The sequence below is a fragment of the Phyllobates terribilis genome, unplaced genomic scaffold, assembly GCF_046119375.1.
Source record: "Phyllobates terribilis strain yellow unplaced genomic scaffold, ASM4611937v1 Scaffold_2__4_contigs__length_985480577, whole genome shotgun sequence".
Taxonomy (NCBI): Eukaryota; Metazoa; Chordata; class Amphibia; order Anura; family Dendrobatidae; genus Phyllobates; species Phyllobates terribilis.
Window position 1 is genome coordinate 160,485,657 of NW_027362762.1, and position 22,450 is coordinate 160,508,106.

The 22,450-nt window shown below is 37.4% G+C and overlaps 1 protein-coding gene across 1 annotated transcript in view; it reads right to left on the reverse strand.

Moving 5' to 3' along the window:
• Window positions 1–22,450, reverse strand: part of COL2A1 (collagen type II alpha 1 chain) — a 61,050-nt gene that overhangs the window by 15,660 nt on the left and 22,940 nt on the right. Inside the window, exons 17-36 of the mRNA XM_073663190.1 lie at window positions 22,136–22,180; window positions 21,678–21,731; window positions 17,410–17,508; window positions 16,497–16,541; window positions 16,189–16,287; window positions 14,871–14,924; window positions 14,191–14,298; window positions 12,118–12,171; window positions 11,697–11,795; window positions 9,769–9,822; window positions 9,487–9,585; window positions 8,414–8,467; window positions 5,779–5,832; window positions 4,120–4,173; window positions 3,952–4,005; window positions 2,958–3,002; window positions 2,584–2,682; window positions 2,370–2,477; window positions 2,023–2,076; window positions 1,405–1,458 (exon numbers count right to left, since the gene is read on the reverse strand). Coding sequence (XP_073519291.1) covers window positions 1,405–1,458; window positions 2,023–2,076; window positions 2,370–2,477; window positions 2,584–2,682; window positions 2,958–3,002; window positions 3,952–4,005; window positions 4,120–4,173; window positions 5,779–5,832; window positions 8,414–8,467; window positions 9,487–9,585; window positions 9,769–9,822; window positions 11,697–11,795; window positions 12,118–12,171; window positions 14,191–14,298; window positions 14,871–14,924; window positions 16,189–16,287; window positions 16,497–16,541; window positions 17,410–17,508; window positions 21,678–21,731; window positions 22,136–22,180 — 1,386 coding nt within the window. The remainder of the gene's footprint in view (window positions 1–1,404; window positions 1,459–2,022; window positions 2,077–2,369; window positions 2,478–2,583; window positions 2,683–2,957; window positions 3,003–3,951; window positions 4,006–4,119; window positions 4,174–5,778; window positions 5,833–8,413; window positions 8,468–9,486; window positions 9,586–9,768; window positions 9,823–11,696; window positions 11,796–12,117; window positions 12,172–14,190; window positions 14,299–14,870; window positions 14,925–16,188; window positions 16,288–16,496; window positions 16,542–17,409; window positions 17,509–21,677; window positions 21,732–22,135; window positions 22,181–22,450) is intronic.

Here is a 22,450-nt window from a genome sequence, read left to right on the forward strand (position 1 = left end):
TACTGCATCAGTGTAATTCCCATGGGGAAGTTTTGGTTGTTATTATACCAGCATTGGAGGTTCTGGGTGTCAGTACTGTGGGTGTAGTGGGGAGCGGACTCGAGATCAAGTCGCAGCCGAAGGTCTTTAAAAAAAAAATAGGGGGGAGCTGAATCTGGATGACACTACTCGGTGGGCTCTAGGAGGGGCTCGCAAACATTTCTCAGAGCTGAATGTGGATCTCAAAGTAAGAAAGGTTGGGGACCACGGCATTAGAGTAATGCATTGATTTTAATATAATGTATGTTATAAGAATTTGTTTAAAAGGAATGTAAATCAGAAATTAACATAATTTTTCTAATATGTTTTTATTCTCTGATTATATATTTTTTTTACATGTATTTTCTGTACTTGTTTGTTGATGAGGCAGCCATCTTGCTTGAGCTTAAGTTACCAGCATTTACTGAGGCTTTACAGCAACTACATGGATCATAAACAGCAATACTCTGGGGACATTTCTTGATTTCTATGAGAAAGTTTTCTAGGCATGCTCAGTAATCTGCGCAGAGACCATTATATAGAGAGGTGAGCTGTGGACACCTATTGTGAATGGTAGATAGAGTGTTATCTTTCTATAGTTTTTATACATATATATCTGAGGACATAGTCTCTTTTACGAAACTACATAACATGGATTTTCAACTCTATAGTTTTTATAATACTCCTTCAAATTAAAAAGAAAGAGTTTTATTGGCTCTAGTAATAGGGCCAACAGAACCTGGTAATACCAGTTTTACAATGTTACTTACAAGATATTTGAATGATTGGCAGATGTTGGTTTTGAGAATATAGAATGCAAATATAATTATTTTTAATTAGCGAATTCTGAAATAAAATAACTGTCCTTTATGCAGGACTCTCATCTCATGCCATAGATGACCAAACACACCAATGTACTATATGAACATCCCCAGTGGAGTAAGTTGGAGTTCGAGGACCCCAATGCAAAAGCTCTAACAGGGCCCCCAACTATTGCAAGTCTTTAACAGCAATGGTTATTTCATATGGGCCACAGGGACCTTTTGGGCCCCCTAGACTCAAGGGCCTTACACCCATTATAGTTACGCCCTTGAACATCCCAATAATTTCAATGGGAACTGTAATGCCTAATTTCCCCTGAGATGGTGTTACAGGAGAATTGAATTTGCTATGAATTCCTCCACAGCTTCCATCTAATTGGTAGAGTTTCCACCAATGGAACACCCTTTGGTTATTTTATCATTTGTCTCTTATGCATTACCAATAAGACTCCATTCTTAGCAGTACTTGCTGATGTTTTCTATTAGTGTGGGATATTTAATATTGGTGGTGGAACAGCATAGAAAAAAAGAAATGCAGCAACCGTGCAGATAAAATGGTACATACCTTCTCACCATTAGGACCAGAAGGACCATGTGGACCAATTGGGCCAGTCAAACCCTGCAAAGAAAATTAGAATGGTTGAAGTGTAAAGTTCCAGAACTTCTTCCTATAACACCTCGAAAGATGAACCTCCCAATTTTGTTTAAGACTCTTATTAATCATGAAACAGTCAGTATATATTTTGGAGGACATTGTAGTTCAACTTTAATTCAACATAATGAGGTACAATGATATCCAACACCCTTAACTACTGCTTTTGTGGTGATATTATCATTATTCTACACTTAATATAGACATAACAGTCTACAAGTATCATGAAATGATCACAAAAAGTTCCGTCTAGTGTACATAGCTGTAGACCACTATCCCTCTCCACTCAGCTATCTAGTCACTGAACACTACTCTTACTAAATATGTCCTTACCGTTGGACAAGTAAGTCTTAATTATGTTGCCTTCTACAGTTTATAAATGTAGATTGTGCTCTAACTAAACATAACCGAACCACAGCCCATGAGCCTGATATAGTCCCATGCCCTTTACAGTATTCATACACAAGACAATGTTGGCTTAGACAGTTTTTTTTGTATCATAAACAGATTGTAGTGATATTTTATACATACTCTAGAGCCATCTTTTCCGGGAGCGCCTTCTGGACCCTTTTCACCAGTGTCACCCTATTTGAAAAGAAAACATATTTATGAATATGTTAAGAATATTTGCTCTGTGATCTTATCAGATATGATAATCAATGTTAGATCTAGAAATGACGCATTTCACAAAAAGGTTGGAATGATGGCCTGATGATGTTAAGCATGTGTATGTACATATATGCAAAGACTATTGCTTTATGATCGGTTCAGAAAACTTTTCGGCCATTAAAAATGTGGCTATTGGTAAATTATGTCAGTTAAATATAATCTAAAGAAGCTATATGAGGAGTAGAAAATGAAATAACTTCTTCACTTACTCTGTCACCTTTAGGTCCTGAAATACCAGCGGTTCCTCTTTCACCAGGCATACCTTGAAGACCAGGTGGACCTTGAGCACCATTTGGACCAGATGGGCCACCAGCACCCTACAAGGCAAATATATGACACATAACCAAAAAGTTCAAACATGTTGTTAGGCCATGTATACTGCCATGTCTAGAAATATGGATGTGTATTTTAAACTCATCCTACCTTAGGACCATCAGTACCAGGAGTACCAGGAATACCACGAGGACCTTGGAGACCTTGAGGACCTGAGGAGCCACGTTCTCCAGGGAAACCACGTTCACCCTAAAGTAAAGTGGTAACAATGATCAATTCATTGACAATAATTAAAAAATTAGTACAAGTGCAAGAACTACAAGACTACAAGAGGATGCTCTTTATTGTCTATGTTTCATTTATTTCTATTATTGTAAGTTTTTGTAATTAAAAGTTATAGAAATATGCATTTTAAAAGTATCTAGGTATTTTTACCTCTACACGTAGATTTATGAATATGTTTATTTCTAAATCACATAATGTTCTGAAGTAGAATGAAGTAGAAAGTCGTTCTTATTACTTACTCTGGGACCAACAAGACCTGGGGCACCACCTTCTCCTGGAACACCCTAAAAAAGAAGAAACAAAGCCATAATAAGTTTTTTAATTTTAAGATATAATTTCCTTAAAGAGCATTGCATGGGCTACAAGTCCCCTTCATCCAACTTGGCAGTCTCCACAAAGACAAAATACTCCTTTTACTTCCTATCAGGGTCTTCTCACCCAACTAGTTCTCCCGCGTTGCACTGATGAGTAGAAAAAACCCTGAAACATTTCTCTGGAGATTCTGGTTTGGTTTCTTATACGAAGTCATGTGACAGCTCTTTAAAGAGTCAACAGTGACTTTTAGGAACGCTATATCCAATAGGTGGCCCTACAATCCCCAGTCTCTTCCTCTGTGAAAAGGCCATTTGCTTAGTAAGATTTATGTAATAATTTGGCACAGTGAAAATAGCGACTGAGCATAAAATGAAGCTGCATAAATTGGTAGAAATTTAACAAATCCCTTTATTTTGACTGGGAAAAACTACTTTGTTCATTGGACTATTTTGACCTAGACATTAAATAATGTGACTGTATCTGCCTCAGTTATGCTTGCCATAACCATGCCAATATATCAAGAACATGTTGACCTGTATTGATGAATATTATTATGATATTGCATGTGCTACTGTCTTACTTTAATCTCATATAAAGTAGATTACATGCCCCACACTGTATACATGGACTTTTAAATCAAAGCCAAACACAGTACAAAAATAATGATACTTAAGGAAAGGATCAGCAAATAGAATTCTGGACTACACGATAATTCTATTCAGTTTGACTTGGTTCTTATAATTCCAAGAGTTTATTAGCTGTGGTCATAAAAGTTTTTTTTTTTTTTAAGCGTTATCATCTTTACTCTGTTGTTTTGTACTTTGCTTCAACTACAATGTCAATAGTTTGCAACTATAATACACTTCTGTAAAACAATAACGAGAAACAGTTGGCTTCAGAAATACACATTTTGCTCACCTGATCACCTGGTTTGCCACCCTCACCAGGAGGACCTGGGGGACCTGGAAGACCCTGGTAAACAAGAGAAATAAATAATATTTAAGCATTGCATTACACAAGGAAATGTCTACTGAAGAACACACCTTAATATTACAGCACAGACAATGCCATATTGGACTATCATACCTGGAAGCCAGATGGGCCAGGAGGACCTTGTTCACCTCTCTCACCAGCAGGCCCCTGTAACATAAACAATATTAGTATCCTGAGAAATAAATTGAAGACATACAGTAAGTCAGCAATATGCATGCAATATAGACAGTAATTGACTTACTTGTCAAAAGTTGTGGACCATAGTTTATAATAGTATATACTGTACTACTAGCAGCAATAATCTGGTCATAGACCAACAAACTCAGAATGCATTCTTAGGTATAACAAGTCACAGATATATTATCTGTAGACTGACTTCATATTATAGTACCCATTCACCAGAACTTGCATTTTGGTATGAAGGCATATTTCTCCCTATTTATCAAGCACGAGGATTCCGAATTCATGTCTTATGGTTTTAGCATATATGTCACGGGTGTGTCAGAAGTGACAGACAGTCGACCTATAGTTGGTTGTAGAAGATTAGCTGTCTCACTCTAGGACCCAGTGGCTACCTCCCTCCGGCCAATTGACACCCAGGCCGGGTGTTTAAATACTGGCTGTTGCTAGAGAGAGGTGCCGGTGATATTCACATGATTCCTTGTGAAGGCTTGAAGCAAGTCCAGTTCTTACTTCCTCTCTGGTGCTAGGAGGACATGTGCGATCTCTCTGAAGTCGACTCAAGCTAAGCTACCTCCCCTGTGTCTGTCTCCTCTTGCTGTCTTTAGTTGTCAGTGGGGATTGACTAGAGCTCACCCGCCCCTTCCCTATCCATGGTCAAGTGCTAGGGATAGGTTCCTGTGCGGCGATTGGTGAGGAACCAATATAGGGACAGTAGGGGAGACAGGGTGATTGCAGATCAGCCTAGGAGGTCTCCACTTCCCCCTTTCCTTAGTGTCTGGGCTCCCTTCCCCTCATACCTTCGTGTCACACTTTGTCTTTTCTACACTGTGCGTGACAATATAGTTGTAAAGTTTTAAGAATGATGGACACAAATGTTATTCCAGTGCTCACAATAAAACTACTAGACAATAGTGATATGAAGTTATTTTGACCAATGGATGAAGTAACTGATACTTAGCAACAAGCATGTGCAAATTTAACACATGCTACATCCGTTCACAGTAGACTTCTTAATTCAGTATGTCTCGTGGTTTAGAACAGTAAACTTACTAATGTGATTTCATCTAGGCGTGCAATATGCCAAGTTTTAAGCCTATGTATTATGTGTTTAAAAAAACAAATATAAAAATTTAAATAGGATCTGGCTTCATAAAGAAGAGGCGTGAGTTAACTGAAAAGGTGAGAGACACATTTCTATAAAAATGTAGAGTCAAAACAGAGACACAAAGTAAGTTAATCGAGGGGTGTCTATAGATACACTAATTGTACCATCCACTGTGATACATCTAGCACATTTTCAGACTGTCTATTCTAAGATACCACTGTCTAACTATAGGACAGAGTTATTAAATCTTCAGCAGTGTTTCTAAATGTTTTTAAGCCAAATCTCCCCTTTTCACAAATATTACATCAATGTTCCCTCAAAGCTATAATTTACACTGTCCTCCGTATGCCCACCCTCGACACATGCCAGGTTACAGCTGTGGTACATGTACCACGGATTGAGAACCCATTGTCCACAGCAAATTCTATGTGTTTTTAACAAAGCAGACATAAATCTTTACTTACAGCTGGACCATTTGGACCTTGAGAACCAGTTTCACCATCTTTTCCAGGCAGACCCTAAAACAGAGAGATATTGTTTTATCAGTTTAAATTTTTTTATCTGTATTTAAATGTAACAGGTAAAGTATTAAAAAAGCTCCTGTCTGTAATTTTACAAATATTCACTTTAGATGTATTAGGCTATATATAAATGTAAGGGGGTTTAATGATACATAATAACATGATTCTAATGGTACATAATGCATTGTAGAGGTTTATGCATTATGAAAATCATAGATGTGTAATGTTACTTTACTCAGTAAATTCACAAAAGCTGTCCACTAAGGGCCGCATCTGGGAGGGCGACATGTCCAGTCTAACAAGTGAAGGGGAGCTTAAACACGGCCTCCGCCTGCCTCCAGTATCACAAGTGAGGAATCAACGGTTCCTCCAGGGCTTGGCTACTGAGTGAGGGGAGGAAATCAGCCTGGCTCCGCTCCCCTCCAATGTGTGTTGACCATGCCCCTTCTGGCTCTGCCCACCGCACCACAGTCAGCTTTGAATCTCCTTCCAGGAGCCAGAGGAGGGAAGGAGAAAAATGGAGTACAGATAAAGGGGAAGATCCAGAGAGACCCAAAGAGAGAATATGAGCGGAGAGTGAAGGAAACAGGCAGATAGATAGAGAGGAAGAAAAAGATGGGGAGAAAAGGATCAGGGAAAAGGAACCGAAGGAGGTGAGGGAAATGAAGGATCAAAAGAATTACACTACTGTATGAGCTGACATTATTTGATAGGTAGGGGAATACTTTTGTATTGTACTTTTGTAGCTGAAACTACCCTGTGGCTACTTTTAGTTTCATAGTAAAATAGATTTGCCCAATACTATGTCAGCTACAAATATAACCACCAGCTATCATGCTCGTTTGTCAGGTTAGAAGATGTTTAAAGAGTAACTAAACTTTCTTTCTGAATTTCCATATTTAGTAGGCTCTTGAATTTCTTGATGGGTGGGGGTCCAGGTCCTGAGACCCTCATGAATCTCACAATAGACTCCTGAGAAGTGCGTAGCTCAGAAGGCAGTAACGCATAGCTCCTGTCTGACCAAAAGTCTATTGCACAATTGGTGGGGGGAGGGGTCTCAGGACCTAGAATACCACCAATCTACAGGCAATTCAAGTGCCAGCTAAATCCAAAAAATCAGGAAGAAAGTTTCAGCAGCTCGTTTAAAAAACATTGTTGTCAGCAGCACATCTCCCTGTGTAACAAGTAATGAGCTGCTGATAACAAGATGTTTTATGCACAAAGAATGATCTTCTACTGATCGTTCTGTACTGGGAAGTGCGGTTTGCCTGTCTAAGCAGACAATTAAATGACCACCAATCGGCTGAAGCGTTTAACCATCACCACTGGCTGAACAGGAGCAAACTGTTTGGATAATGTGTAAAGGCTGCAGCAAATTATTATGTATACAGTATGTATTATGTATACAGGTTTGTACTATGTATACAGGTATGTACTTCATTTATATCATTCATTCTTAAATTCATCATGTGTTGTTTGGTCTATTTATTATGTCACTCACTTCATAGGTTAGTATTCTATGTCTATGTGTTTGGAGAGAATATGCTCCTGTGCGCCAAAACCAGAATTAGACTTGATTGTTTGATTTATTCTGCACAATTATCAGGAAAGGGCTTTTCTAGGATCGCTCGTCTCCTGATAACTGGTCAGTGTAAACAGGTTGTCGATCACCCGATGAACAAGCAAAAAACTGGTTAGTCTGGTAAAATGGTTTATAAGCTTGCTTAATAACCATAGTACTTGGCAGCACATTGTTCAGTGTAGACAGAACATGTGCAGCCGAGAGCAAGAATAGTCTATGCGTACAGAATCATCTTTTCATGCTGTAGGTCCAACCTTTAACACCATTAATATGCACACTAATGCTATTTGGTGATATGATTGTTTTTTTTTAAAATGCTTTACTGTGGTTTATAAACTGTTGTCTTATATTTGTGTGCAATTTATTCAGTTCTTTTAAATATTATATATTTAAAGGGAGTCTATCAGCTCCAAAATCCATATCAAAGTAATCACAGGTCTTTGTAGAGGATCTTGTGCTGGAAGGAAACATGCCTTTAAGTATCAAAATCCACTCAATAGTTTGTTAGAGAAAACTACAAATGAAATGCTCAGAGCACCATGTGTAGGGCCCCAAACTCCAGGACACCCTTATACCAACATAGAGAAACTATAGAAGTGCTCTGGGGTGTGTGGCACTGCCCACAATGTGCTGAGAATCGAATTTGCATATAAACATAAAGAATATTTACTTGAGAACTATCCAGCGGATTTTGTAACAAAATTTCTGCCTCCTCCTAGCGCAAGATTCCCACAAGAATTACTTTGATAAGGATTTCAGAGCTGAAAGACTCACTTCAAACAATTTTAGATTTCTTTTTGTCTGTATTTTTTTTTCTTTACGGTGGGCTCCATTTCAAATTAGAGATGGCTGTGTATACACCCTATCTAATAAAGGAAAAATAATCTGTGGTTCTATATCAGGTCCTCTTAATGGAATGTAAATGAATATGATTCTAGAAATTATTAAAGAAACATTGTGTTTGAAAGATTATTACATGCAAAGTAAAATGCTTACCCTTAGACCAGGAGCACCGACCAATCCTTTTTCACCAGGCTTGCCACCTTCACCCTAAAATGAATGAACAATGTAATGTAGTTAAAGGATAACTGTATATTGTAAAAGCAAGCCAGCATAATATAATCATGCATTGGGTAGCCAAACATATTTGTTCTGAAAAGTCAAGTGGGATGATACAGTATATATACACGCACATACATATGTAAAAGAAATTGTATCATTTTGATGCATAAATGGTATTTTGGTATCTAACATATGTGTAACTATGTTCCCTGATATTATTCTGGATCTGTATCCATAATGAAGTTGAGAAGATGCCATAGGAAAAACCTTACTGAGCGTTAGGACTCGCTCACACTGCCGTAAAACACAGCCGAGTGCTATCCCATGTTTTATCGCAGGCAAAGGTTATACTATAGGGCAGTGCAGATCAGCGATTATCGGATCGCACACACCCATACAAGCCTATGGGTGTGTGTGAAACATTGGACTGCACTAGGATGTCATCCGAGTGCAGTCCGATTACGGCAAATGCTGGCAATGGAGGAGATGGAGAAATTACTTTCTTCGTCTACTCAGCACTTATGCTGTGATTCTCTCATGTGAGAGAATCGGAGCACAGTGAACTGAGACTCGGCTCAGACTCTTACAGAGTTTGAGCCGAGTGTCATTTCCATAATCGGCCATGAGAGAATATGCGGCACTGTGAGCGAGCCCTTATTGTCAGTATTGGCACATGCCATTTTAGCCACCATTACCATCCGGCAATTTCCCTTCACTTGCTGTAACTGTGGAATTGTGGAGAGGGGAACTACTTGAGAATTTCACATACACAACAGGTAAGGATTTTAGGGCTTGCATCTTCTCATGAGCCCTATATTATTATTATATTCCCTGTTAGACTATTGTACAAAATTGGAAAATCAGTATGCAAGGAAAAGATTCATTGCTAGCAATTCTTCTACATAAGTGTTTCTATCACAACTTTTTAAGGACAAGCGAGATTTACATTTTATGAATATTACAGGATGGAAAGTTGGCAGATAATAGCAGGTAAATAGGATCCTTACATTGGCACCCTTAGGTCCTGGGAAACCCATAACACCAGGCTGACCACGGGCACCCTGAGGGCCAGGAGGTCCGGGACGACCATCTTCACCACCAGCACCCTAAAAGTGATAAAAACAAGTCTTTATTTTTGTACCATAATATAAATACTGTTAAGTTTATTACTCCTTTAAGCTTCATCTTTATCTGCAACCTATGGGAGCATATCGATGATCCCAATATTATATGGGATCTATGGATTACACAGGCGAAAATTAGCAAAATTTAATATTAAATAAACTTACCGTTGCACCAACTTTTCCTTGAGGACCGGCATCACCGGGGCGGCCAGTGAGACCCTGTGGGAAAAAGGATATTTGTTGGTGAACTTGAAAAAAATCATATTCACACGTACATTCACTTGGTATAAAATTCATGGGGACAATGGCCGCCATTTACCATTTGGGAAGGTGCAAGCTGCGCCTTCTTTTTGGCAATTAAAATATTGATTTTGACCAAAAAGAACAGACGTGCGCGGCCTCACCATACTGTTGTGGAGAGAAAGAGAAGTGATTTGGTGAGTCTAAAAATATGCCAGATTTATTATTGGCATGTGCCAATTTTTAGTTGAATAGTAATGGTGTAAAGTAAACTGTCTAACTACTGGCAAAATGAACCAAATCTGTCACAGGATACGCCACCGTCATTAATCTGGTACATTTTTCTGGCTTGATTGATGACTAATTTTTAGACAGCATTAGTAAATGTGGGCCAATGTGTATTAGGCACAAGGACATTACAGGAACCTGTTTTGCTTTCTAGGATTTAGGTGTTATGGCTCCAGAATTCATCCTACACATATGTATACAGGTCAGTGACGTAGTCTAGGGGTCCGAAAGAAAAACATTAAATGGCGTCGCACTCCACCACAACTGCTCATGGCTAGATATAAAATATGTCAGCTGTGACTAGAAGAGTAAAAATATTCTTCATATAAATATTAGGACAAAGTGAAGGTTAGGTTCTACGTCATTTGTGACATGTACCGTATAGAAATAGAGCAATAATATGTAAAATAAAAAACCTTATTCAGTGGTACCCACAACCTCAAAAACCTTTTTCAAATATGGTAATTTATAGCGTATGTAGTATTTATGGGTTATGTAGTATTTATGGGTTATGTAGTATTTATAGTGTATGTAGGATTTATAGGATATGTGGTACTTTTAGTTTATGTAATATATATAGGGCATGTTGTTTTGACAGGTTATGTAGTATTTATAGGTTATGTAGTATTTATAGGGTGTGTAGTATTTATAGGGTATGTAGTATTTATAGGTTATGTAGTATTTATAGGGTGTGTAGTATTTATAGGGTATGTAGTATTTATAGGGCCTGTAGTATATGTGGGGTATGTAGTATTTATAGGGTATGTAGTATGTATAGGGCCTGTAGTATATGTGGGGTATGTAGTATTTATAGGGTATGCAGTATTTATAGAGCATGTCGAATATATGGAGTATGTAGTATTTATAGGTTATGTAGTATTTATAGGGTATGCAGTATTTATAGGGTATGTAAAATCTGTGGAGTATGTAGTATTTATAGGGCATGTAGTATTTATAGGGCATCTAGTATTTTTAGGTTATGTAATATTTATAGGACATGTAGAATATATGTGGTATGTAGTATTTGTAGGGTATGTAGAATCCATAGGGTACGTATTACGGTATTTATAGGTTATGTAGTATTTATACGGTATATAGAATTTATAGGGCATGTAGTACTTATAGGTTATGTAATATTCATAGGGAATGTAGTATTTATAGGGTATGTAGAATATATAAGGTATGTATTATTTATACGGCATGTCGTTTTTATAGAGTGTGTAGTACTTATAGGTTATATAGTATTTATAGGGTATGTAGTATTATGGGGTATGTAGAATCATAGGGTATGTAGAATCATAGGGTATGTAGAATCATAGGGTATGGAGTAGTATAGGGTATGTAGAATCTATAGGGTATGTAGAATCTATAGGGTATGTAGTATTATAGGGTATGTAGTATTATAGGATATGTAGAATCATAGGGTATGTAGTATTATAGGGTATGTAGAACTATAGGGTACATAGTATTTTGACCTATGTCTACTGTATGTAAAGTCCAAGCTCTATTTTACAGAGAACAAACAAAAGCCACAGAGACCAAATGTTCTCTTTTATGTCACTTACTCTAGCACCAGGGAGACCAGGTTCACCAGGACGACCAGGGTCTCCATTACCTCCTTTTGGACCACCAAGACCAGGGACACCACGGTCACCAGGAGCACCCTAAAAAAATGCAATGATATTAAAATATTGGTTTAAAAAAAACATTTAGGCATTTTTTATATATTAACTATTGTGCTATCATTTTATATATTTAGATACTCTTGACAGCATTATCAGTTAATATAATGCACCACTTTCAATGAGAGAGTTTTTATTTCGATAGCCAAAACTATTTTGAATTTTGTTTTAGATACTATCTAGTTTATAAATGACATATGGGGTAATTAAATATTAAATAATAATACTAACAGAACCATAATTTACATATGAAGTGGTGGGATATTACATATGAATAATATCTGAACCAGACATTTCCACACACCTTTGGTCCGGCAAGACCATCTTGACCAGGGAAACCACGATTGCCAGGAGCACCCTAATAAGAGAAGGAAGCACTCATTGTTATTACTCCAAGGTTATAATAAATAATAATGATAATTTTATGTACGGTATATAGCGCCATCATATTCCGCAGCACTTTACAATTAAGCAGAGACATGTCTAGACAATAAAAACATTACCACATAGTTCAACAGTTCTAGGAGGAGAGAGGGACCTGCTCGCAAGCTTACAATCTATCAGGAGATAGGGGCGACACAATAGGTAGAACGTGCTGTCATGTATGGTCCAGCCATCATTATAATAAATGCAGCATTTCAAATAAGCTGCATGCTCCGGTCATCAGCCAGTATCTGTCTAAGTACAGTTACTAAGTGCTACTAGGTGCATGGAGGATGTGGGGACAGATGAATAGAAGTGACCAGTTCTGAGGAAAATTTAGAAAGGGGGAACAGGGAAGAGTTAGATTACTAAAGTGAGGTGATAGGCCTGTGTAAAGAAATGTGTTTTTAGAGCACGCTGAAAAATGTGGGGCTAGGTATTATTCAGATTGTCTAGTGTAGTGCATTTTAGAAAACTGGTGCAGTATGAGTGAAGTCTTGGAGATGGAGGTGCGAGGTTCAGATTATGGAGGATATTAGTTTTAGATCAGTTATAGAGTGGAGAGCACAAGTGGGGTGATATACAGAGATGAGGGAGAAGATGTATGTTGGTGCAGAACTGTGGAGAGCTTTGTGAGTAAGAGAAATAAATTTATATTGAACTCTGTAGCGGATGGTTAACCAGTGCAATGACTGGCACAAGGTGGAGGAATCGGTGTAGAGGCTGGACAGAAATACGACCCTGAATGCTGCATTCAGGACAAATTGGAGAGGAGAAAGTTTAGAAAAAGGGAGAGCGATTAGGTGACAGTTGCAGTAGTCCAAATGAGAATGAATAAGAGCGACTTTAAAAGTTTTGCAGTTTCAAAGGTGAGAAAAGGTCGGATTCTGGAGATGTTTTTAAGATGCAGGTGACATGAGCGAGTAAGGAATTGGATATAGAGACTAAAGGAAAGTTCAACATCAAATATGACTTCAAGACAGTAAGCGTGCTGCTTGAGAGTTATGGTTGAACCACCCAAGGCAATTGCAATATCGGGTATTGGTAGGTTAGTAGAGGGAGGAAAAACAAGAAGTTCAGTTTCATCTTAAAGTTCAATATGTGCTGCAGAAATTCCGCTAGGGTCATTAAAAGACCTTGCATCTGCAAATCAGGACGTGTGCCATTATAAGTGAGCAAAGTTTCTAGGGCAATGGCTTAATAAGAAATCTCTGTACATCAAGTTAAGGTGTAAAATGCAAACCCATGGAATTGACCCTATATATATCATCATCTGTATCATGGTGTAATATACACATAAGTATGATGATTTTTTTGCAAGAGAACATAATGTAAAACATCATAGGGGCCAATATGTCAGTTCCATGTCTAAAAAAAATTACCCCAATATTCCACACTTGTATGCTCATATTTATCCACACTAGCTAATAATTATACTACTAGTTACCATATTTCTGTTCTGGTATGAAGTTGTGCTGTCTGAATATGTCTCATTAGTATAGGAAGGGGGTAGTAGATAATTATTATCTGACATTATGTAATTTATGTGCTGTTTTTGGGGTGATATTCTTCCAATAACTTGAGTCAGTAAGGTTAAAGAAAGTAATAACTGAGATGAGTGTATGTAGTATAGTCATTCATAATAGTAAGAATTTATAAAATTCTTCTTCTTTTAGAGTCATATTTTAGGTGTAGAAAGGAGACACCATATAGCATGCTGGGTGCTTCAAATGCTATGGTAGAAGAATACTGAGCCTGTGATTTGCATTATTGTCTTCAAGTAGAGGAGGAATTATATTAAAGTGTTATCCTGCATATATAGTAGTAGTGTAGTCTAATCCTACTTTACAGGTTTTTACATTGTAAATACTCTATCTACTCTTTTGATGCTGATACAAATATTAGAAACATATAGAAGTGTTGCTGATTTCACAATTTGAAGTTTGACACTTACTCTTTCGCCGTTTGGACCAAGTGGACCAGCAGCGCCAGGCTCACCACGGGCACCTCTTTTGCCTTCTTCACCAGCTGGACCAGGAGCACCCTGAGGACCTGATGGTCCCTATAAAACATGATGAAATCTATATCAGTATTGAGCATGGAAGTGTAGTCACAATATAAATCTGATTTATTAGTCGTGTTCCTTGCTTTTCCAGAGATATGCAACATACCAGCTAATAGAAAAAAGGATACATGTGTATATGAGTAATATTTTATCTACCATTTTAGGAGGAATGTCTTTGCGCACTACCAACTGATAACAAGTCTGTGGAAATGTTACAATGACTGGTCCATGAGTAGCAGAATTAGTAATCTGGACTGGCTCTATATATGAGAGTTGCTAGTAATCTACTTATAGCAGTCAATGAATCATTTTTCTATGTATTTCCACTTGAGCTACCAAAAGTGGCTCAATTAGCTACTTATCTCTAACACAGGTAATGGCAAATACTGTATATAATGACAATTATTGTAAATCCAATATAACATCATTTAATATAACTTCTTTGTGGAGTCCCATTACTGAATTATAAATAGTATTATTGAATAAATAACATTTTATATGCATTTTGGCCATTATTGTGTTCACAGTATGGGGCTATGGGTGTACAAGGAAGGCATTTCAATACTTACCAGTTCACCTTTTGGACCTTGTTCACCCTTAAATCCTGCAATACCAGGGTCACCCTACAATAAACACAGGCAACATATTAGTTATTAATTGTCTTAACTTACTAGTTATTGTACTACAAGTCATGTAGGTGCTCAATTCCAGCTGTATAGCCTAAGTAACACTTAACCGCTCCTTATTTTTGTGTTTAGCCAAACAATATCCTGCTAAGTGCTGATGATGGGCAAGAACCCCAAAACAGTGCTATCTACAGATATGGCTAATATGAATTAATTTGCGTATTTTTTCCGCAAAGTACTGTCTGATGAAAAGTGCTTTGGAGTAAGATGCACCAAGATCATTAAGCGGTATGCCCCTCTAAATGAATTTGTTGTATCTTTCAGCCACTGTGCTCTGCCAGAAGAGATGTGCTGCATTCTGTGAATTGGATACATTGCTGTTGTAATTTAGTTCACTTTTTGAGTGTAAGTTGTAATGAATTTATCAGGCGTGCTCGGCCATATTATGCTAAATGCTTTTCAAAAAGTTGTTGGAGCTGGCCCAAACTGACTTACAATTGAGCAAAAATTTGGAGACATTTCAAGCAGTTTTACACCAGAAAACTGGCATAGACTGCTTGATGACTCAAAGCCATAGAGGCCAATTCATCAAGACTGGCCTAGTGCACGCTCCTGCTACACCAGTCTTGTTGGAGTACAAGATGCAGAAGTCATTAAGACATGTAATGAATTGGGTGCATCTTCTGAGTGGCATGCACCTCTGTGTGTCTCAACAGAAATCATACTCCAGTCAAGGACTGGAGTAGCATTGCTTCCATACAAAACCCTGACACTTTTAATAAATTGGATGAATGGGCCCCCGACTCGCCCAGCTTTGCCCATTTAGGTAGAGTTAATTAAAACTGAAAAAGCCAAAACCCGTAAAAAATTTTGCGCTACTCCGAAATTTAGCAAGTTTTCAAAAGCTTTTGCGACACTTTTCTGATGTAAAAGTTTTGATGAATTGATCCCGAAGTCTCTTCAATGATAGATATCAGCGTTACTAACTCACATATAATATGTAGGAAACCAAAACCATATACAGCACGGATTCTCAATATTTACTAGTCCAACAAGAGTATTTGCTATGTCGATTATTCAACATCACCTCCACTCATACTCACATATTTTCTTACTGTCCATTTAATATTCATGAGTTATTCCTCAAAAGTCTACTATGAAGTTCTTGGTAGGGTCTAAAGATCTGCCATGAACTTCATCTGTTCATAATATTGGTCACTCACAACATCCAAAGGAAACAAATCAGGTAGAGATCACGTACCTGTTGACCTTTGGGACCAAGAGGGCCAGTGGCACCCTGTGGCCCGGGTGGACCACGTGGGCCAGGGAAACCAGGAGCACCAGCAATACCAGGACCACCCTGCAGAATGATGGAACAAAGAAATTGTATTATCTGAAAGCAATTGGTAAATAATTGATAACATCTAAAATACATTGTGTAACTTACAGAAAAATGTTTAAATTATTGTATTAATGCGTCTTTCTAACAAGAAGCATACACTGTATCACTGGTGAAGGGTCTGACATGTTATAAGAAAGTTATATAATAATTGTAGAATAGTTACTTACAGTTGAACCTTTAGCTCCGGGAATACCATCAGTACCAGGGTTACCCTATAATAATGGAAGAAAACAATGAGTTAACACAATCCTTTATATAGAGGTAGGTATGGATATAATTCTTCAATTCCAGATGGACACAGCATTATATATTATTATTCAGGTGAGATGATGGTAGCAGGTTTATGATTTGGGGGTGACATAAGCTAAACATTTTACCTCTAATGATCATGAAAAATCATTATGAGAATTAGGATAAAAAGTTTGTAAATTAATAGAGAATAGGATGAGATAAATGTAGATATAAATTGTTATTTGACCTTGTGATAATATCACATCATGTAATCTATACTAAATTTCTATATTACTTATGAGTGGGCATGTAGAACATATCATTGCAGTACCACTCATGTCCACTAGGTTAAATGAACCCTTTTAGTAATTGGTAGAGCTTTGCTGACACCTGACTAGTGACAAGTTAAAGCAAGTTTTTTGCAACAAAAACGTGGTCAAAAACACACAATATTGTGTAAACCTGACAAAACATAGTCAAACTAAATTATGTTTACTGCCTCTAACCCGTTTTAACTTAGTTTATGCTTCCATATACGTCTGAGTACAGTGTTTGGCAATTCAGGTCTATAGCCTGTGAACCTAGCCTAAGTTTAGAGGGATTTAAACTGTAGCTTACTACAGATTCCCTCTGACATATTTACTTTTATACATTTGCAAGATAACTTTTCTTAAGATTGCATAGATGAGATCTCACTTTTCTTACATAGTCACTCCCTCTGCAATGTTTGTACCATGTAAGAGGTTGGCAAGTTGTTGGTGACTTAGACAGAAATCATTCTGAATTGGCCAATTTAGCCATTTGATTTATCAATTTATCAATTAAAAAAAGATCTTTAAAGAAACTTACAGGAGAGCCAGAGGGTCCAGGTGATCCAGGTGTTCCAGACTCTCCCCGGGAACCTTGGGCACCCTCAGGACCACGGGCACCAGTGGGACCAGCTTCACCCTGATGAAAAAAAGAGAGGTGATTAAATAGATATCCCCATTATATGATGATGACGATGATGGTGGTGATGATGAAGATGATGATAATCATCATGTTCTTATTATTATCATAAGATGTGTGAACAACCCAATAAAAAGATGCTTTTAAGCTGCATCAAAAGTGTCCTGAAAAAAATAAGGGCATGTGCACACGATAAGTATTTTGTGCAGAAATTTTTGCATCTCTTGGCAGGAAAAAACACAATGTAACATAGGCATTTTTGATGCATTTTTAACTTGTGTTTTTTATGCAGATTTTTCCCCAGTCATTAGTATGGGTGAAATCCGCAGCAAAAACGCTGAAAAAAATTGACATCTTGCAGATTTAAATCTGCAAGTCATAAATAAGCAGCGTGTGCATGAGACTTCGGGATTCTCATTCACAAAAGAGAATAAGTATTAATGTCATGCTATACAATAATATAAAATATAATGTTCATATTAATATTGGTGTTTTGTTTTCCTCTATTATGACAAAGGTGGCCATATTGGAAGGAAAAACATGTATGGTAGGAATCTAGGGAAAAATGAGATGTTTTTGGAATGCCTGTGTATTATTTCACTATGCCACCTAGTGGCTGGATGACTGTTTTGCACTTGAAAAAAAATGTATGCTGACATTATACACACGGAGCTATCCGTGGGCAGCCGCGGCATGTTATAGTCAGGAGGAGCTGAGCCAGTGGGTGGTTTTATTCAGTAATTATTTCTGCATGCAGGGTCACACAGGGATGACTATGTAAAGGAGCTGGAGAGTAAAGAGCGCAAATAGGGTCATCCACGGGTCAGATCCATGGGTCACCAGACCAATTGCAGATTTAGGAGGAAAAATTTTGTGGAATTTTTTCGCGCCGTTGAAGATTGAAGAAAATCTGGTGCCAAGAGATATTATCAAATTATCCAAACCGCATTGATAATACTTATTGGCACCGGATTTTCTTCAATCTTCAACAGTGCGAAAGTGCATTATATATTGATTGTTCTGCCTCAGCCCTTTTTTTTTGTTATGTCTAATATGGCTTAGAGATGTAGCAGCCATTATAATAACAGCTGGCACCATCCTACCGTCCTAGATCTGCTGGATCTAGATGGCAGTAGAGCAGGTTTTTTATGGTAAGGGGTTCTTGTAGCCACTTTTCTTTAAGAAAAAACTTTTCCAACAGACCTTTTTAGTCTTTTTAGGCCTGTGGAATAACATCTTACAGGAATAACATCTAAACTAAATGTGGATCGTCAGTATGAATCAGAGCGCATCCTAGCTGGAGCATTGTGTCTATCTGCATATTTCAGTATCCAGCATGTAAGGCCATTGTGTTATTCATGCTCTAATGCATTCTTTTCTGTCTCTTTTTCACAAAAGGGCCTTGTATATCCAAATTCCTGGCTGGACCCCTGTGCGTTCCAGTTACCATAGCAACTGCTGCAATTAGAACTCCTGGGAATAGAAATACCAGAGCTTCTTATTGAGTTTTCCTCTAAACTTGGAGGGGGTTTGTATAAAAGTGAACTCACACTTCTCTCTTCTTCTTCTTAGATAGACCTTCTCTGCTCTAATGCTTAGAAATGTGCCATAAAACCACCCAAAAGTGGGGTGAAGGCACGTTTATTAGTGAAAGTGTCCTAGCTATCTTTGCATTATGAGGCATATATCCAAGGCCAAAGGGATTCCCTAGATTAAGAGGCATTATCAATTACGTGAAAAAGTCATGGAGAAGCCACAGTTATTATTCATGTGACAACATCATGCTCTTTTATGAAGCGGGTACCTGAGGAATTGGCTGCTCTTGTCATTTTGTGTATGTGTATAGTAAGAGTGTGGAAATTCAGCAGTATCACCCATTGTGCGCAGCCTTTGTTGGTAAGTAGTGGCCCCAATGTATTTGTGCACCAGCACCCACTTTAGAATTATGTGAATCCAACTTCCTAATAATTTATTATCATGAGTTACTCTGGGTGTTACTAGAAACTACAAAAAAGGTACTGGTAAAAGTCTTCAGTCCAAAACCAGTTGCTATTGTAAGTTAAATCCTAAGGATCCCCGGTGGTGAAAACTAGCGTTACATGCTAATGTATTCAGAGTGCAAGGTGCACATTTTTTTATTTTACTTTTTGGGGTCTATTATTCCCTATTTTATCAATAACTAATAGTATAAAATACTAGAAACTGCAAAAAAGATACTGGTAAAAGTGTATAATCCAAAACCGGTTGATACTGTAAGGTAAATCATAAGGACACCCGGTGGTGAAAACTAGCATTACATGCTAATGTATTCAGAGTGCAAGGTGCACATTTTTTTATTTTATTGTTTTTGGTCTATTATTCTCTAGTGTATTAGTCTTTATTTTATCAATAACTAATAGTATAAAATACTAGAAACTACCAAAAAGATACTCTTAAAAGTCTATAGTGCAAAACCTGTTGATATTGTAATATGAATCATTAGAACCCCCTGTGGTGAATACTAGCGTTGCATGCAAATGTATTCAATGTCTAAGGTGCACATTTTTTTATTGTACTTTTTTTTGGTGTATTACAGGTATTCTCTATTTTATCAATAACTGATAGTATAAAATACTGGAAACTACAAAAAAGATACTGTTAAAAGAAAAGTCTATTGTCCAAAACTTGTTGATATTGTAATATAAATAATTAGGACCCCCAGTGGTTAAAACTAGCATTACGTCCTATTGTGTTCAGTGTTTAAGGTACACATTTCTTTTTACTTTTTTTTGTATATTAGTCTCTATTATATCAATAACCAATAGTATAAAAGTAAATATTTTATGATAGTAAATGTTTCACTTATTTTAGCTTTTAATAGGCATAATATGTGAATAGAGTGACACAAAGCACCTATAGCACAACACCATTGCGGCCGATGTATCTGGTCTATCTTGTTGTATGTGTATACCATTATTTTCCCAAAAAAATGCAGCATGAGCTGCGCTCCTCTATTTTTATTTTGGTTGAAATAGTTTTTTTGCAGACCGAGTGTGAGTGGTCTGTATCAAAATCTGGAGACATATTCGATTTTGATCCAAGTCACAGATCAAACTTACTAATTCAGACCTACGGGTCCGTAATTAAATAGGACAGCACTGAGATGCCATCCATGTGCCGTCCAATTATCATGTTTGTTTGATAGGAGAAGTTTTAAAAAACTTTTTGCACTCAAAAAAAAACCTGATAAAACTTTGATGGTAAAAATTGACACAATGACCAAACACTGGTGGAAATCAGTTTGCTTTATGCCTACGAGAAAAATCATTGATATCTGAATGGGCCCTAAATTTGATCCAGCACACTAATTATTATTATTATCATTTATTATTATAGCGCCATTTATTCCATGGCGCTTTACATGTACTAATGGAAATTGTTCTGTTTTTCACAAACGGAAAAAAAATAAAAAAATAAGAAAAAGGACGTCTGATTGTTTAGACTGTCAAAATTTCTGATAATTTGGTGGCATTTTCTGACATAGACCCAGAGAAGAATGTAGGGGCACTTGCTCTTTAAAACCTGTGCTTTTTCATTGGCCCCCCTTGAGGGAGCGTGTGTTCCCGCGAAACGGCACAGTCAGTTAGTTATTGGTTTAAAATAAAAAAGTGCATGTTTCAAGGAGCTATTTTCTTCTCTAGATTTATAGATATTCATCTATTTTTCTGCGTTAGATGCCCTGTAGGTGAGCGTGCCGTGGTATATGTTGCTGCATATGTCCCGTGGAACCGCCGGTATAAGAACTTTGCACTGCAGAAACAAACCCTCTTGCTGTTCGTTTTCTGACAGACGGTCTGATACACAAGTTCTTCAGTGCTACAGTGTTTTTTTCATGTATTGCATCTAATGTTTGATTTTAACTCTATAAATACCTCAAATTTAGCTGAGGATTTCCAAATTTCTAACGTTTCTCTAGCCAATAAACTACAGTGATGTGATAATCACTGCCGTCATATTTCTTTACCTTATGTAGTACGATGTGTTGTTAATGTCAATGGTTGCTACTTATTTAGCTGGAGTTCACTGATCCTGTCGGCAGCTCAGATGCTGTCAGACCTGTGAACTTCTCTGCTTTATAACAAGCCTGATTGACTTGACCTCTTGACAAATTGCTGTAAGTTGACACTTACCTTAGAGCCAGGGGCACCAGGGAAACCAGGAGCTCCAGCTGGGCCAACAGGTCCCTGTAAACAAAATGAGACTGTGAGTGATTTAAAGGCAGTGAAATATCTCAGTTTAGCCCTAAGTATTTTGACAGCTGCGGAGGAAATGAGAGCCGGAATAGCACAGTATACATTGTAACTGCACAGTATACATTGCATCTAAACAGACAATTACAAGGGGCAACTGTAGAAACACGATCCGTCTATTGGATTTCAATCAGCAACTGATTCAATTGTAATTGCCGAATATCCTAAAGTATAATATCACATTACTGAAGGGATTTACTGATTCATAAAATGGAAAATTCGTCCTGACTCTGAATTATATCTCAGGAGTTTAAATAGTATCATTTAGTAAAAGGAGGTCAAAAATCAAACGTGAATCGAAATTTATATAAAATAGGAAAACTGATTAGATAACTTACAGGTGGGCCAGCGGGACCGGGCAGACCGTCATTACCACGAGCACCCTGAAAGAGAAATATAATTACACAGTAAGTATTAAGAATAGATTGCACTCTTGTATTTTTGTAAGTGTTAAAGGGGGTGTCTCAAGTGCTTAAATAGGTGAAAATCTAAAGTGCTAGTAAAAACAAGTAAGTTTGCAATTTATCTAATATTAAAAATCCTTAAGAATGGAGAGATTGTTAATTTTATAGTTTACAGCTCATTGCTTAGGTTTCTGGCCACCCTGAAGTGTCAGAGAAGTCAGTTTCCTAGGTAAGGAGGGCGCACTACTT